The sequence below is a fragment of the Ichthyophthirius multifiliis genome (genome assembly GCF_000220395.1).
Source record: "Ichthyophthirius multifiliis unplaced genomic scaffold scaff_1120509251056, whole genome shotgun sequence".
NCBI classification, from domain to species: domain Eukaryota; phylum Ciliophora; class Oligohymenophorea; order Hymenostomatida; genus Ichthyophthirius; species Ichthyophthirius multifiliis.
The window spans coordinates 35,838-52,669 of NW_004086245.1; the positions used below are offsets into that span (position 1 = coordinate 35,838).

The 16,832-nt window shown below is 14.8% G+C and overlaps 4 protein-coding genes across 4 annotated transcripts, besides 32 other annotated features; 3 read left to right on the forward strand and 1 right to left on the reverse strand. All coding sequences in view use genetic code 6, as the record gives it.

The window, feature by feature from the left end:
* Positions 1-52: a microsatellite.
* A 510-nt stretch (positions 53-562) lies between these two features.
* On the forward strand, positions 563-918 carry IMG5_135670 (ribulose-phosphate 3-epimerase, putative; the record flags this gene model as incomplete). Its single annotated transcript, XM_004031840.1, has 2 exons — positions 563-644; positions 692-918. 2 exons carry the CDS (start codon positions 563-565, stop codon positions 916-918), a joined length of 309 nt encoding a protein of 102 aa, XP_004031888.1.
* Positions 919-951: 33 nt separating this feature from the next.
* Positions 952-1,011: a microsatellite.
* Positions 1,012-1,098: 87 nt separating this feature from the next.
* Positions 1,099-1,138: a microsatellite.
* An 824-nt stretch (positions 1,139-1,962) lies between these two features.
* Positions 1,963-2,005: a microsatellite.
* Positions 2,006-2,356: 351 nt separating this feature from the next.
* Positions 2,357-2,399: a microsatellite.
* Positions 2,400-3,126: 727 nt separating this feature from the next.
* Positions 3,127-3,163: a microsatellite.
* A 686-nt stretch (positions 3,164-3,849) lies between these two features.
* Positions 3,850-3,890: a microsatellite.
* Positions 3,850-3,893: a microsatellite.
* A 1,046-nt stretch (positions 3,894-4,939) lies between these two features.
* Positions 4,940-5,042: a microsatellite.
* Positions 4,957-5,018: a microsatellite.
* A 769-nt stretch (positions 5,043-5,811) lies between the features above and the next one.
* Positions 5,812-5,841: a microsatellite.
* A 165-nt stretch (positions 5,842-6,006) lies between these two features.
* Positions 6,007-6,048: a microsatellite.
* Positions 6,049-6,526: 478 nt separating this feature from the next.
* Positions 6,527-7,455, forward strand: IMG5_135680 (protein kinase domain protein; the record flags this gene model as incomplete). Its single annotated transcript, XM_004031841.1, has 4 exons — positions 6,527-6,595; positions 6,643-7,208; positions 7,282-7,346; positions 7,424-7,455. The coding sequence occupies 4 exons, from the start codon at positions 6,527-6,529 to the stop codon at positions 7,453-7,455; spliced, it is 732 nt and encodes a 243-aa protein (XP_004031889.1).
* Positions 7,456-8,355: 900 nt separating this feature from the next.
* Positions 8,356-8,498: a microsatellite.
* Positions 8,458-8,526: a microsatellite.
* Positions 8,458-8,529: a microsatellite.
* Positions 8,465-8,529: a microsatellite.
* Positions 8,466-8,529: a microsatellite.
* Positions 8,528-8,582: a microsatellite.
* Positions 8,583-9,203: 621 nt separating this feature from the next.
* Positions 9,204-9,265: a microsatellite.
* A 209-nt stretch (positions 9,266-9,474) lies between these two features.
* Positions 9,475-9,534: a microsatellite.
* A 1,026-nt stretch (positions 9,535-10,560) lies between these two features.
* Positions 10,561-12,335, forward strand: IMG5_135690 (tRNA cca-pyrophosphorylase, putative; the record flags this gene model as incomplete). The annotated part of the gene is made up of 6 exons (XM_004031842.1): positions 10,561-10,698; positions 10,776-11,030; positions 11,091-11,246; positions 11,350-11,460; positions 11,618-12,006; positions 12,177-12,335. Coding segments are annotated over 6 exons (1,208 nt in total), but the record flags the coding sequence as incomplete, so codon positions are not given.
* Positions 10,719-10,757: a microsatellite.
* Positions 10,719-10,774: a microsatellite.
* Positions 11,050-11,083: a microsatellite.
* Positions 11,490-11,608: a microsatellite.
* Positions 12,074-12,161: a microsatellite.
* Positions 12,077-12,152: a microsatellite.
* Positions 12,336-15,007: 2,672 nt separating the features above from the next.
* IMG5_135700 (hypothetical protein) lies at positions 15,008-16,231 on the reverse strand. The gene has a single exon (XM_004031843.1). The coding sequence runs from the start codon at positions 16,178-16,180 to the stop codon at positions 15,116-15,118; it is 1,065 nt and encodes a 354-aa protein (XP_004031891.1). The 5' UTR covers positions 16,181-16,231; the 3' UTR covers positions 15,008-15,115.
* Positions 15,018-15,113: a microsatellite.
* Positions 16,232-16,547: 316 nt separating the features above from the next.
* Positions 16,548-16,601: a microsatellite.
* Positions 16,549-16,589: a microsatellite.
* Positions 16,555-16,600: a microsatellite.
* Positions 16,601-16,641: a microsatellite.
* Positions 16,642-16,760: 119 nt separating this feature from the next.
* Positions 16,761-16,832: part of a microsatellite that runs on past the window's edge.

The window sequence follows — 16,832 nt, forward strand, 5'->3', positions numbered from 1 at the left end:
TATAATATATATATATATATATATATATATATATATATATATATATATATATTAATCTATAATAATTATATTAAAAGATTTTCATCATAAAATGAAAACGACACTTTAAAATTATAAATTAAAGATGAAAATACTTAATAAAAACAAGAATAAGCTTAAAAATAAGAATTAGAAAACAAAGAATGAAATTGGAAGAAGAATAAATACAAAATTAAAATTCTATTGAAGAACTTTTAAAAATAAATAATGAATTATCATTAAAAAGGTTTAAAAATTGTTCACTGAATTATCTTAAAAACAATAAAAATTAAATACAGAAAATGAAACACTTAAATTTGAAGTAAAAAATTAAATTAAAAATATATTCTAAATTTATAAAATAATAATACATAATAAATAGAAATAAAAATTAGATTTATAAATATAATAATGGTAAGAAAAAGTCAAAGAATTAAAAAATTTTATTGAAGTATAATAAGACGAAACCGAATTAGTACGAAAAAGATTAGAAAAAGAAAAAGAATAAACCAAAATATTCGCAATAACTAAATTCGCAACTGAAATGCTTGATATTTAAGATAATTTAGAAAGAGCCATTAACCTTTCTAAAGCTTAAGAAGGTTAAAAATCAGATTTGTATGAAGGTAAAATATAAACTGATATATTTATATATATATAAATATTAATATAGGTTCCAAATTAACATTTAAAATTCTCGAAAAAGTACTAGAAAAAAATGGAGTAGTTAAAATTAATCCTGAAGGTGAAAAATTCGACCCAAATTATCATGAAGCTCTTTTCAATATTCCAGATCCTACAAAAGAAAACGGTACAGTAGCTTTTGTTGCTTAAACTGGCTATAAAATATAAGATAGAGTCTTAAGACCTGCAAAAGTTGGTGTAACTTAGAAAGATTGATATGATTAATAATTTTTTTTTTATTTAAAAAAAATATATGTATGTATATATATATATATATATATATATATATATATATATATTTATATATATTTTCTAATTTTTACGTTTTTTGTTTTTTTCATAATGTTTATTTTATTTTTTTTAGATATATATTTATACATTTAAATGTTTTATTTTTTTTTAAATATATAAATTTTTATAATATATACATTTTTAATTTTTAAATTATATATGTACTTTTAAGAAAATATAAATAATATAGAATTGTAGATATAAAACATGTACTTAAACAGTTTTCAAAATAAAATAAAAAATTAAAATAATTTAAGTGACGAAGAAGATGAAGATGAATAATTTTTTATTCAAAAAAAAGAATCTTTAAATAATTATGATTTTAAAAATACATCTATAAAATGGATAGTTTTTTTTCTTGTCACTTTAATTATATTAAGTACTTATTTTTGCATGTAAATGTAATCATCAATCTATGAAAAAAAGCTTTTTTATGAAAAATAATTCAAATAAAAATTACAATAAGAACTTTATAAACAAGATAACAAATACAAAATAACGAAAAGCCTATATACTTCTATTTGGAAAGCAAACAAATGTTCAGAAATAGTTATTTAATATAAATTTTTGATTCCTTAAAAAAATTAAAAATAATAATTTTTTAACTCTTATGTTACAGATGAATGTAATAATGAATGTTTTTTGATTAAAAAAGATGCCCCTATTTAAAAATAATAAGACATTTAAACTTTTAAATTAAATTAAATTACTTAAATAAATTCTCTTTATTTAAATAATAATTGTTATTTATAAAATTGTCATTAATGTATTTTAGATAAATGTGTCAAGTGTTAATAAGGTTATTTTATTAATTTAAATGGAGATTGTATAGAAAAATGTAATAATTAAAGTACTTAATAGTATTGTTTTGGACATTCTTATTAATTAAATTTATAAGAAATTAATTAAGATTATGTACTTAGTGTACCTTTATAAATTAAATAAAGTTAAAAATACCCTGTTTTAGTTTTAATTAATGATTTTTAGATTAATTAATTTAATATTTTTGATTTTTATTAGTACTTTTAAAATATATAGAATTAATTTTTTATTTTAAGTATTTCTTATAATTAATAAAATATTTTCAAAATTTAATATTTATATTAATTTATTTAAAATATTATTAAAAATATTAAAATTGAGTAAAGATTTTAAGAATATATTTCATTTTTTGCTTTGTCAGGGTTAGGGTTAAGTGGGTAAATCGCAAATGAAATTATGTTTAATTAATATAGCTTTTTAAAATAAAATTAAGGATTTTATAAATTTAAGTTTTCTTTTTCTTTTTCAGAGTATTATCAAACTTATATTGTATTGAATAATTAAGAAGAAATTCATAGAATTAAAGAATTACTAAATGTTATTTATTTTATATGTTTATTTTATTTTATTTATTTGTTTTTTTTTTGTAGAAAATGCAATTTTGTACATAAGAAAATTAATAGGTATTAATTAGTAATTTCCCAAATTAGTTTATTATATAAAATAAATAAGCTCTATTTTAAAATTATGTTCAAGAATGTTTTAAATATGTAATAGAATATAATAATATTATTAAAAATTGATTGATTTTTTATTTTTTTGTATATGTGGATAATCAAATAAAAAGCTAAATTTTTATTATTTTCTTCAATTAGTTTTCATTAAAATTTATGTAAAAAAAAGTCATTTTTAAAAAATTACTCATAAAAAATTATTTTTTTATATATTAGATTAAACAAAAATATTTTGAAAAATATTGTTAAAGCGAATTTTGCCATGTACAAGAATATTATTTTTTATTATTTATATATTTTCATGAGTTTGATTTTTACAGTCATCTTTTTCTTTAACTTTGTACCCAAGTTATTTAGAATGTATGTTTTTTTTTTCTTTTTTATTTAATATCAATTTTTTTTTATACAAATAGTTGAATTTATATAAATTTTGTAAATTTATAAATTAATTATATTTTAATATTAACTAACACATTCTATTTTAAAAATTATGATAAGTTTTTTATATATTATGTTTAAATTTATATTCTCATACTAATTTTTTATTTTCCTTTTAATCATATATATTTATCTTATATAATATTATAATAACTTAAAAATTCAAATGAATTTTATTTATTTGATATTTTATAAAATTTATTAAATTATATTTATATTAAATAATTATTTATATTTTTTAAAATGCTCGCATTTTAAACGTTTATGATATATAGTTTAAAATAATGACTTTTTTTATATTACTTTTTCTGTTTAAAATTAGTATTTAATTTTGTACGTATTTTATATTTACCATTTTAATATTAATTTATTTGTTTTTAAAAATAAATATGAAATATATATTTTAATTGTTATTAAATAAACTTATATTACTTTTTTTTTATTAAAACATAAAAATTAATTTAAATATAAGAAATGTCGAACAAAATATTATAATTAGAATAATAATTATTATAATTAAATCAATTAAAATCAAATGAAAATAATTTTATAGTGTATATATATTAATTTTTTGAAAGTATCATATATTAATCAATTAATTTAGTATGCAAAAATGACTATATATTTTGTTTATTTTAATTCAAAAATAAGTCAATATAATGTTTAAATTGAAATTTTTGACAAAAATACATTATTTTGCCTTCTATTTAAAAAAACTTGAAAATAATATTTAAAAAAAAAAATATTTTAGCATTTTATCTTATTTATTAAAAAAATTAAAAAAAATAAAATAAAAAATAATATATTATAAATATAATTAGAATTAAATTTAAAATAAATATTAATAAATAATAAAAATTTTATACTTAGAAAAAAAAAAAATAATTATAATGTTATATATAAAAATTAATTAAAAATTTTTATAATAAATATTATAATTAATAATAAAATTATAAAAAATAAAATATTTAAATAAATGTATACCATAAGATTTCAACCATTATAATCTGAATGTATTATTATAAATATTTAATAAGATTATTAAATCTTTTGATTAATTAACTGTAATTATATTGATTTCTTTGTATATTAAATATAATTTCGAATGTTTACTTAATGCTACATTTTTATATATTAATATAAAAGTATATAGCTTTATATCATAAGTAATTAATATTTTTATGCAATAACTATATTTATCTTTATCTTTTGAATATTGTTTACCTTTTTATAATTTTCATTTATAAACCTTTAATTAGCAAAGCCTTTAATTATTAAATATAAAACTTTTGATATTATGCATAAAATTTTAGTATTTACTTTTTTTTCTAAAACTACAGAATAATTTATTAAAATTTTTCACTTTTTTGAAACAAATGGACAATTTTTTATATTGAAATATTTCTCGAGTTTGTTTTTTTATTAAATAAATGATATAAAAATATAATTTATAAAAAAAGTTAAAATGTAATAATAATTTATCTATACATATTATATTATGAATAATATATTAAGCTTACTTGGTATTAATTTTTTTCTATATTTTTATAGATTTAATTGATAGATATATTTCAATATTTATCTTTTTTAAAAATATTTTTAATATTAAAAAATAAGAATATATTTGCTTTTATTAATTTAATTATTTATTTAATATTTTTTTTTCTATTTTAATATATTTTGTATAATTATATATTTTTAAATATATAATCTAATTAAAATAAATATAAATAAAAGCAGTTAAAAAAATATGACATTAATTAAAAATAATATTATATAATTTTTTATTTTTTTTACACAATCCATTAATAATCATTTTTTTAATATCTTTCATTTAATAATAAAAAAATAAATATAAAAAAGATTAAATTGTTTTAAACTCTTGTAACCCAATAAAATATATATAAAATGTAACATTTTTTAACTATTATTCTTTTAATTTTTAAGGATAAGTGTTTTTTCTTTGTATATATCTTTGAAAGTGTAACTTATATTATATAAAAATTTAAAAAAAAAATATATAAATATAATTTAAAAAATATGAAATAAAATTAAAGATATTTAAAAAATAATTTAATAAATTAAAAATATATATTAAAAAAATTAAAATTAATTAATAAATGATATTTACAAAAATACTATTAAATATTTTTTTTGTTTAAATTCAATATAATTAATTTAATATTTCTTCTTTTTTAATATAAATTAATATATTTATCTAATAGACACAATTAATATTTGACTATAAACAATATATTATTTTAATTTACAGAAATATATTTGTCTTAATCTCATATTTTTTATTCAAAAGTAAATAAGTAATGTATTAAAGCATAATCTTAGAAAAATAATTTTATACACATAAAATCAAAAACTTAGGTTTTTAAATATTGATTATTAATAATAAACAGTTTATAAACAAAAAACTTTATCAAAAATAAATATTTAATCAAAAAATAATTAAATTTAAATTATTTAAAAAAATATCTATTTAACTTTAACTAAATAAAAATATTTCTTTTTTGTATATGAAATCATTTAAATTAGTCAATTAGTACTTAATAGTATAATTTTAATAAATAATTTATCTTTTTATAAAAAATATTTATTTATATAAACATAATATCTTATTTATGAAAAATTTAATAATTTATACTTGATAAAATAAATTGATATTTCTTAATTTATATATTTATTAATGTATGATTATATTATTTTAAGCTTGTTTTAATAATAAATTTTAAAAAAGTTGTAAATATGATTTATAAAGTACTATATTGTAAAATAAAAAGATTTAATTTTCAAAATATATAGTATTTAAATTATATTACAATTATTTTAAAATATTTTCTTAAAAGAAAAAAAATTAAATAATTTTTATTTCTTTTAAAATAAATATTTTTAAAATATAATAAAGAATAAAATCTAGCTAATTATAAAAAATTAATTAATATATTTTTTTGCTTAATTAAATCAAGTAATTTTATATATTGATAAAATGATTAATTATTTATAAAATCTTTTTATTTCTTTTAATTTAAAATAATTAAATAAGTAATAATTAAAATATTAATATTTTTATTTATTTTTTAAATATATATATTTTTTCTTTTATAATATAACAAATAATATAAATAAATAAAAACAAAAATTCATTAGAAGTATTTTATTTATATATTTTAATGATTAAAAAAACTAAATTATTAGAAGATTTTTAAACTAGAAAATATTTTGATTATTCAAAATGCATTTATGAATTAAGAATAACAAAAAAGCGTTTTTTAGGTCTTAAATAAAATTTATATGCTTACATAACAAAAGATTAGCAATTTATTATTTGTAAAGTATTTATTAAATCTTCAAAGAAATAAAAAAAAAAATTAATAAATAAAAAAAAAAAGGAACCATATGAACCAATACCAAAGAAAATTATAAACTTAAAAAATGATTGGAAAATACAATGGATATATAAACAAACTTAAAATAATTAAGAATAGACAAAAATAGGCTTCAAAATAATTAATGATTTAGGTTTGAAAATCGAATATTATGCTGAAAATATAGTAATGTAAAATTTAGTTTAATATTTTGAATATAAAATGTTTTTTGTAACTTTTTTTGAAGATTTTACTGTTTTAAAAAAAATTGGAAAAGGTAAATATGCTAAAGTAAAAAAAAATATAAAATAATAATCGTAAAAAAAATATAAATATAGGTTTATAAAGTAAAAAGAAAAAATTCTATAGACGAAAATTATTATGCTGTTAAATTTTTATGTAAAAGACCTTCAGAAACAATATAAAATTAAGTAGAAGCCGTAATGAATGAAATCCTAATTTTAAGATAATTAGAACATGAAAATTGTATTAAGTTATACCAAGTATATGAAGATAACGAGGGATATTATTTGGTATTCGACCTTTTAGATTTCGAAAATACTATATAAAAATAAATAGATAAAATAGAAGACCCTAAGTAGTTGTAGGAATTCATAAAAGAAATAATGCGTTAAATATTAAACGGATTAATATATTTACATTCTAAGTAAATAATGCATAGAGACATAAAATTATAAAATATAATGCTTTAAAATAACGAGAATAGTTTTATTGTAAAAATCATTGATTTTGGATTTGCTTAATTTATAAATAAAAAATATATTTTTGTACATGTAGGTACTCCTGGATATGTTGCACCAGAAATTCTATAAAATTAATAAGATAATAATAGATATAACGAGAAATGTGACATGTTTTCGTTAGGAATTTTGTTTCATTTATTGTTTTTGATTAAAAATATATAAAAATATAAATATATTATTTTAAATAAATATTACATATTTTTTAATATATAGACTGACAGGATAACATATTTTTACAGGATAATAATTTATTTAAATTTTATAAAAAAATAAAGATTGTAATATTAATTTTGAATAAGAATTATATTAAAAAATGGATATTTATACTTTAGATTTATTATAAAAATTATTAAAGTAATTACCTTAAAATAGATTGTCTGCTTTTGAAGCATTATAACATAAATATTTCTCTACTGAATCTATTTAAAGTTTTTTTAAAAATAAATAAAACTATTAAAATAATACATTTATTATTACAAATGGAGAACATAATTTAAAAAAAATATCTAAATTAAATATAATCACAAATAATAATGAGGAAGATATAGGAATTAATTTCGAATATTTGTAATAAGAAATGAAATAAATTCATTGTGTAGAAGAATTGAAAAAAACAAAAGATAAATAATAAAAAATGCATATGTATAAAACTGCAAAAGAAATCATAAAAGCTTTTAATATTTTAGAAGACTATTAATTTGAAGATTTATCTTTTTTTGTTAGTCCTTTGAGGGTAAATGAGACTTAATAAATTAAAAATATGTCCGAATTAAATAGTGGAACTTCAAAAAATACAAATATGTATAAAAATGCGGTTTAAAGGTAATAGTTTGTATAATAATTAAAAATCTAAACTTTAAAGGAAGAATATAAAATTGTAGAAAAATTACCAAAAAATTTAATTAAATTATTAAAAATATTTCCATAATAATTATTTTAAGAAAATATAAAGGGAAATTTAAATAAAGAATATAAATAAATTATGCGCATTTTAGGAAAGTTTTTAATTTTTGGAAATAATTTTTTTGAGAATTTGAATTTAGAGAATATTCAAAAAAAAATTTTGGAAATGGAATGTTATTTCAGTGACTTTTTTGATATTTGGTTTATTTAGTTTCTTTAAAAAATTTTCGATTCTTAAAATTAATTTGTACCTGATTTTGTTTATGCTAAAGATTTGTTTGACTAAAATGTACTTTGAAAATAATATTATTATGTGTAAATAAAAATATTAAAATGTTTTATTTTTAAATTAATAAAAAATTTGTAAAATTTATATATAAAATCAATAAATAAAAATAAATATAAAAAAAGTATTATAAAAATTTAAAATATAAGTTTAAATAGTAATATAATATAAAATAAATTATTAAAAAATAAGAATTTAAAATAAATGTATATAAATATAAATAAATATATATATAAATATATATTTATAAATATATATATATATATATATATTTTTTATAAGTATAATTTTTTTTTATTTTTAATTATTTATTAATTTTAATTTTAAATTAGATATTTTTTATTAAAAGTAAATAAATTACTAAAATATGTATTATATTGATATGTATCTCGCAGTGTTTTTTTCTTCATTACTATTTTAATTCTTATAATAAATTTGTAACATTAATTATATATTATAAACATTCATAAAAATCTTCCTGTGCATATTAAATAGATTTTGTTGGATATGAAATCCCTAACTAACTAATAGCATCATTATCTTTACTTTTTTAATATTCTAAGCTTTCCTCTTCTTCTAGTTTTTCATATTCTTCATATCCATATTATTTTTCATTTAAAATAAATTATTTTTATTCTTTTTCTATTTTAACCAATTCCATTTTTTTATTTTCTATTTTTACTTATAGAAATGAAGGGCCTACTTAAAATGATTTTGGATTTAATTAATGACACAAGTTATCCCTTTAAAATGTTGCATAACCTATTTATAATTGACCATTTGTATATTTTTGGTTTATTTTTGTTAAATTTTATTCTATTTTTTATATTATTTCCATTTTTTATTTAAATATTTTTTCTTATTCTTCATCTTTATTCATTTTTTTAAATTTTTATTTTTAATTTTCTTATATTTTATAATTAAGTAAATAATTTTTTTGTTAATAGAAAATAAAAAAAAATATGAATGAAAATTAAAAAATATATATAAATTACAATAAAAATAAATTTCCAGAAAACAATATTTCTCATTAAATTAAAAACATTGCTTTTACTGAACAAAATAAAGATGAATATTAACTTTTAAGCCAATAAATTATTAGACTTTAATAAGAAGCTTAAAATTACAAATTTTTATACGAATAAGTGAAAGCTCAAAAAGAAGATTTTAAATAAAAATTAGAATAATTAAACAAATAAGCATCATAAATAGAAGAGAAATTATAAATAAAAATATAAAAAATAAAAGATTAATATAACAAAGAATTATAAAATAAAGACTAAGAGATTCAAAAATTAAAAAATAATGTATTTTAATCATATTTTTTTATTAAAAAATAAACAAAAGAATTCTTTATTACATCAAAAAATATAAGATTTAATAATAGATAATTAATAATGTTCTCAAAGGATAATAAAATTTTAAGAAATGATAAATTAAAGCTAATAATAAGTTCCTTAATATGATACATGTAAAAAAAATTAAAAACGTTATCTTTTTTTTATTTTTAAATTAAAAAAAAAAACATACAAAAAATTAGAAAATAATTAAACCAAATAAAATCTTAATATAACAAATAATGAATTTTAAAGTTGTATTTATGAAGATTTTAATAATTAAAGTATTGAATAAAGAAATACAGATAATCATTAAGTAGATTTTTATAAATACAATATTTTAATGGAAAATTATTAAAAAATAATCACTATTTATAGCTAAGATAGGTAAACATTAGATGAAATGAAAAGGTAAAATGAAGAATTATTGAAAAATAATAAGTATTATAATAAAATTGAAAAATAACTTGTTAATTGTAAATAATAATTAGCTGCTATTATGAATATGATATTATAAGAAGGAAATTCTTATTTATATGATTTAATTTCAAAAATAATTTATTGAAAGACATTTTAATCAGATAGAATAAAATTATTATATTAAAAGTTTAAATAAAATATATTTATTTATTAATTTTGAAAATAAATATTTATTTATTATATAAAAAATTAATTTAATTTATTATTTTAAATTATTTTTATTATTAATAAGTTTATTATATAGTAAATTTATATTTATATATATTTTATAATAATAAAAATTTTCTTAAATAAAACACAACTAGAAAAAATAAAAAAAAAATAGATTTCAATATTAAAATAAATTAAAAATATAAAATGCTTTTTTAAAACAATATAAATAAAATTATACTAAAAAGTTTATTAAATAAAAATAAAATATTAAACAGAAACATCTTAATATAAAAACCTTAACTATATCATTTTTCAATTTAAAACAAACAAAAAATGGAAATAATAGCTCCAGATATATCAGAATAAATAACAGATAAAGAAAAATAACTGTTCAATTACCTTTTGAATTTTATAAATTAAAAATATATAGATGTAACAATGCGAATAGCAGGAGGATGGGTTAGAGATAAAGTAGAAATACTAAAAATAAATATATATTTATATATTTATATATTTATTTATTTATATATATATTTAAATTTATATAGATTTTAAAAAAAGAATGTCATGATATAGATATTGCATTAGATAATTTAATGGGAGAAGATTTTTTAAATTAATTTACTGAATTTATAAAAGAGAATGGTTAATAAAATTTAATATCTAAAATCGGAATTATTAAATCAAATCCGGAATAGTCTAAGCATTTGTAAACTGCCACATGTTCTATTTTCGGATTTGACGTAGATTTTGTTAATTTAAGAGGTGAAGAATATACTGAAAATTCTAGAATTCCTTATATTGTAATAATCTTTTTTATTTTATTTTATGTATTTTATGTATTTTACGTATTTTAAAAAAAGAAATTTGGTACACCTTTGTAAGATGCAGAAAGAAGAGATTTAACTATAAATGCTTTATTTTATAATATAAATTAAAATAAAATAGAAGATTTTACAGGAAAAGGTATTAATGATTTATAAAATAAATTTATAAGAACTCCTTTAGAACCATTATAAGTTATTTTTAAAATTAATTAAACATACATTAATTAATATATTTTTAATTTTAATATTATTATTTATTTAAAAATGAATATATTTATAAAATTAAATAAAAAAGACATTTTTAGATGATCCTTTAAGAATTTTAAGAACTTTTAGATTTGCATCTAAATTTTAATATTAAATATCTCCAGAGATAATAAAAGCGTTAAAAGATGAAAGAATAAAAGTAATAAATAAAAAATAGAAAATAATAAAATATTATATATATGTATATATAAAATAATATATATATATATATTTATCTATATTAATCTATATTTTTAAGTAAATATATATATATATATATATATATATATATATATATATTTATATATTTATTTTAGTCAAATCTTTCATCTAAAGTAAGTAAAGAAAGAATAAGAACAGAACTTACAAAAATTATTTTAGATTAAAATTGTATTTTAGGTCTAAAATATATATACGAAAATAATTTATGGCCTGTAGTATTTGAAATAAATGAAAATTGCGATGAAATAAAAAATTAAGATTTTTATTTAAAAAAATAATAAGAATCTTATTAAATGTCTATATTAGCTATTTAACATATGGATATAATTTTATAAAAAGAAATCTTTAAAAATAATTATTCATAATAAGATATTAAATTAATATTTATTATGAGTTGTATAGCCTTTCCTTTTACATAATTAACTTTTAAAAAGGAAAAAATTCTATTTCTGTGGTATAAAATTTAGTTTTTGATTAATTAAAAGTATAATTATATATTTATTTTAAAAAATTATATAAATGTATTGATATAATATATTAATTTAATTTAAATATATATATATATTGAATATATATTTATATATATTTATATATATTTTTATATATATATTTCTATATATATTCATATATTTTATATATTTTTATGTTTCATAGTTTCCTGATAAAACTGTAAAAATTTGTACTATTATTATTACAGTATGTGAAAGTGCTTAAGTTTTTTAACAAATTGTTAATAAAAATTTTGATTATGAATTCAATAATATCGCCTTGCTTATTAAAAAATAAGGAAATATATGGCAAATGGCTTTTTATGTAGCTTTTTTAAATGATATATTGAAATATTAATAAGAATTTGTTTAAAAATATAATTTGTTAGAGTAGTTTATTTTTTAAAATAAGATGTAGCTTTTATTTGAAATGAAAAATTTAATTGATGTAAGTTTTTTATTTTGTATTTTATTTATAATATATAAAATAAAGGGTAATGAGGTTAAAAATATATTCAAATAAGCAAAAGGACCTTAAATTGGTATTATTAATACTAATATATATTTATGGCAAGCAAAAAATTAAGACAAAAATAAAGAATATTTAATATAAGCAATTAAAGATGATCCAAATTAATTTTAAAAATAATGAAAAATTTTATATATAAATAAAAAATGAATTTTTTATGTCATTATATTAAACTTTAATTTAAATTAATTTTTATTTTTTATATATATATAGTTATTCGAATAAATAAAATTTAATTTTTTAATACTAGTGGTGTGAATATTTTTTTTTTTTAAAATATAAAATATATATTAAATGAAATAGAATAGAATAAAAAAAAAAAAATATAAAAAAATTAAAAATATTTGTGATTTAAAAATAATATTAAATATTTTATTTATTAAAAAGAAAGAAAAAATAATATTAACAATATAAATTATAATTAATAAAAAAAGTTAATAAATAATTTTAAAATAAAATAACTTTTTTTTTTTTACAAAAACAAATAAAGAATGTAAAAAAAGTCTTTTTTGATATTTCTAAATATCTTAATTTAACTAACAAAATAGTAACCTCCTTAAAATTCTGAATTGAGTTTCTTAATATCATATGTACTAAACGGAACTCCTACTCCTCCTCCTTTATAAGACTTATCAAACATAGGCTTATTACAATAATATTAATTAGGAGAATACATACGTGAAGATTACATAGTAAAATAAGGTTTTTTACCAGATTCATATGATAAAGAAAGTGATATAATAGACTTATAATCTGTTGAAAAAGACTTGTAAATAAAAAATAAAAAATATAATATATAAAAAAATATAATAAAGACATACAAATTCTATAAAAGCATAATTTTATTCCTTATATCCACCTTTATATAACTAAAACTAATAAAAAAAAAATGCTGTTTCTGAAATAATTTAAGCACGTTATAATCTTGGAGACACCAAAATTTAATAGTTTGATCCTTTATTATACCAAGACTTGAAAATTATTCCTATATAATTTGAATATTTACATAATGATTGTATTTTTTTGAAAGAAATGGAAAGTCCATAAGTTTATGAAAAAGACGATATTTTTTCTCAAATAAATGAAGATTTTGAAGAAGCTATAGATGAATTTTGCTCATATAAATAAATATCAAAATCGAAATTTACAGTGGAATTTTTTTTATAGTAAATAAATGAATTAATCTTAAATATTAAGTAGTTTTCATAATTAACTTAAAAATAAAAAAAATAATTCCTTTTTTTACAAAATTTACTACATCATTTAAAATATTTCAGAACCGAAAAATAAAAATAATTAAAAGTCACATCTTTTGTTTAAAATACACTAGAAACATTAGATTAATTTAAAAAAAGTATTCTATCTTATAAATATTAAATTTAATCTCTAGACTAACTATCGTTTTCAATTGTACTTGAAGCTTTTGGATTAACTTCCTATTAATGTATTTAAAATTAGTATCTTAAAGGCTTAAAAGATGCACTTAATTGTGTAGAAGAATATCCACCTTTTAGTTCTAGTATAATTTTAGAATTAAGACATGATGTATAAAATCATTATGATTACTTCATGGTTAAATATAATGGTGTTTATTAATGCATATGTGGAACTTTAGATATTTAATGTCGATATGATACTTTTATTTAGAAGCTTAATTCACTTAGTTCTATTTATTATGAATCTATGTGCTTCTTTAAATAAAGTAAAAATGAATAGTAAATAACACCTGATTGGGCTATTGTAGTTATTTGTTTTTTCATAATTGCTATTATTGTTTTGCTAATTTTATTAAAGATTATGGTATAGAAATAAATTAGATATTAAAAAATTAATAATGATTCACAAAAATCAAATCCAGATAAAAATAGTGATTAAGCTTAAGAAAAATAATGATTTTCTAAATTAATAATTATTTTATTTAATAAAAATATTAATTGTTATTGTAGTATTTTTTTTTTTTATTTTTAACAATAAAAAAAATATTATATATAAATTAAATCTTCATTTATTTTTTTATATAAATATTATATATAATATTTCGATTAATTAAAAATAATAATATATATATTAAAATTTTTAATTTTTTATAAAAATCTATAATAGTAAAATTATAAATTATTATTAATTTTTATTAAAACAAAATTATATAAAATATATTTATAATTAATATATATCTTTTTATTTTTTATATTAATTTATTTATTTTAAATAAAGAAAACTTTAAAGTTAAATACATATGAAATTTAGATTTATAATGATATTAATAATCCTAAAATATTATTTTTAATTATTAATTTTAAAACTAATAATATAAATATTTAATTAATTATATTTTTATATATTAAAATTTATTTATTATATTATAAAAAACTTTTTATTTTAAATAATTAAAATATATATTTCAGAATAAAAATTATTCAATTAAATATATTAAATATAAATATTTTTTTTGTTTTTTTTTTTTAATTAAAAAAGATTAATAAAATAAAATATAAATTAGAAAAAAAATAAACCATAGAAATAAAAAAAATAAAACATTATATAAAAATAAAAAATAGCAAAAAACAAAAATAATTTCAAAGCAAAGTATATCCTAAAGCCGATTTAATTAACTCAATAGCCAATCCAACAGTTTTAGACCCTTTAATATTTTTATCATCTCCATGTAAATGTAATAAATGATGATCAACTTCTTCCAAATTGGGATTAACTTCAACCAATTCCATACTAACTAATTTTCCACTTTCCGCCGCACTTCTACAAATATAATGAGCTTCTCTATAAGTTAATCCTCCCTTAGATTTTGTACCTGTACCAGGAGCAAAAGAAGGATCCACTGCATCAATATCAAAGCTTAAATGTAAAGCCGAATTCTAATCTTCATCTATTTTTAAGTATTTAAAAGCTTATTTCATGACTTCTCCAATTCCAAATTAATCAATTTAGTGCATACAGAAACACTTAATTTTATTTTTATTTAATAAGTCCTTTTCTTCTTCATCTAGATCTCTTAATCCTATAAAAACAATATTCTCAGGTTTTAATTTAAATTTTAGCCAGTCAAATCCTTTAACTTTTTTCTAAAACCATCCCAATAAATGCGCCACAGGCATTCCATGATAATTTCCACTAGGCGAAGTTTCTGGTAAATTAATATCTCCATGTGCATCTATCCATATAACTTTCAAATTTTCATAAGTTTCTAACATTCCAGAAATTGTACCAGTAGCTATTCCATGATCTCCTCCTAAAATTAACGGAAAATTACTTTTTTGAGAACTTTATTTTACTTTTTCATGTAATTATTAGCATGCTTATCCTATTGTTTCTGAATGTTTCATATTTGTGTAGTATTTTAGTTATAAGTCTTATTTATCATCTTATGATTAATTAGTCTTATTTTCGATTTTAGTATGTACTTCTTATCCTTCGTCTTAAGATTCTAAGTTGATGTTTCCTAGGTCGTTTATTTTCCAGCCTAAAAATTCTAAAACTAAATTTAAGCCACTTTTTCGTAAGCAATCGGGAGCTAGTTCAGTACCAGTTAGGTTTTGTCCTTCTTTTATACAGACTCCGATTATGTCGATGTTTTTTGTTTTTATTTTTTGGAATTTTTCAATGTATTTTTGTTTTTGGTTCATTTTTTTTTTTTTTATTAATATTATTTCTTTTCTTTAAAAATGTTTTAATTTATTATTAATTATTAAAAGAAATTTATAGTAGATCAATTTTAACTATTTTTATATTTTATTTTAATTTATATAAATCAATAATTAATTCATCATAAATTTTATTATTATATTATTTTTAATAATAATAAGGTAAATATAATTTATTAAGAGAATAAAATAAAAAAATATATAAGATTTTTTCTAAATTCTAAGTTAAAAAATATATTATTATTTTAGAACTGATATAAAATTTTTAATGAAAATAAATAAAATAAAAAATGAAAGATGAAAACAAATAAAAACTTATTTTTTTGTTTTAAAAAAATATACTATTTTAAATATTAAAAAATTAGATATAAAAAAATTAATAAATAAAAATAAAAATAAAAAATATTTTATTTTATATTATTTATATATTTATATATTTATATGAAAGATATAAATAAATATCCGAAATAAAAATTTCAATTAAATATAATTTATTTTTATATAGTTGTAAAATTAAGAATAACACGAATTTATGTCTTAATTTTTTAATTAATCTATATGTATAAAAATAATTATTATATAGATAAATTAAAAGTAAATAATAAAAAAATTAATATAAAAATAAATAAAATAT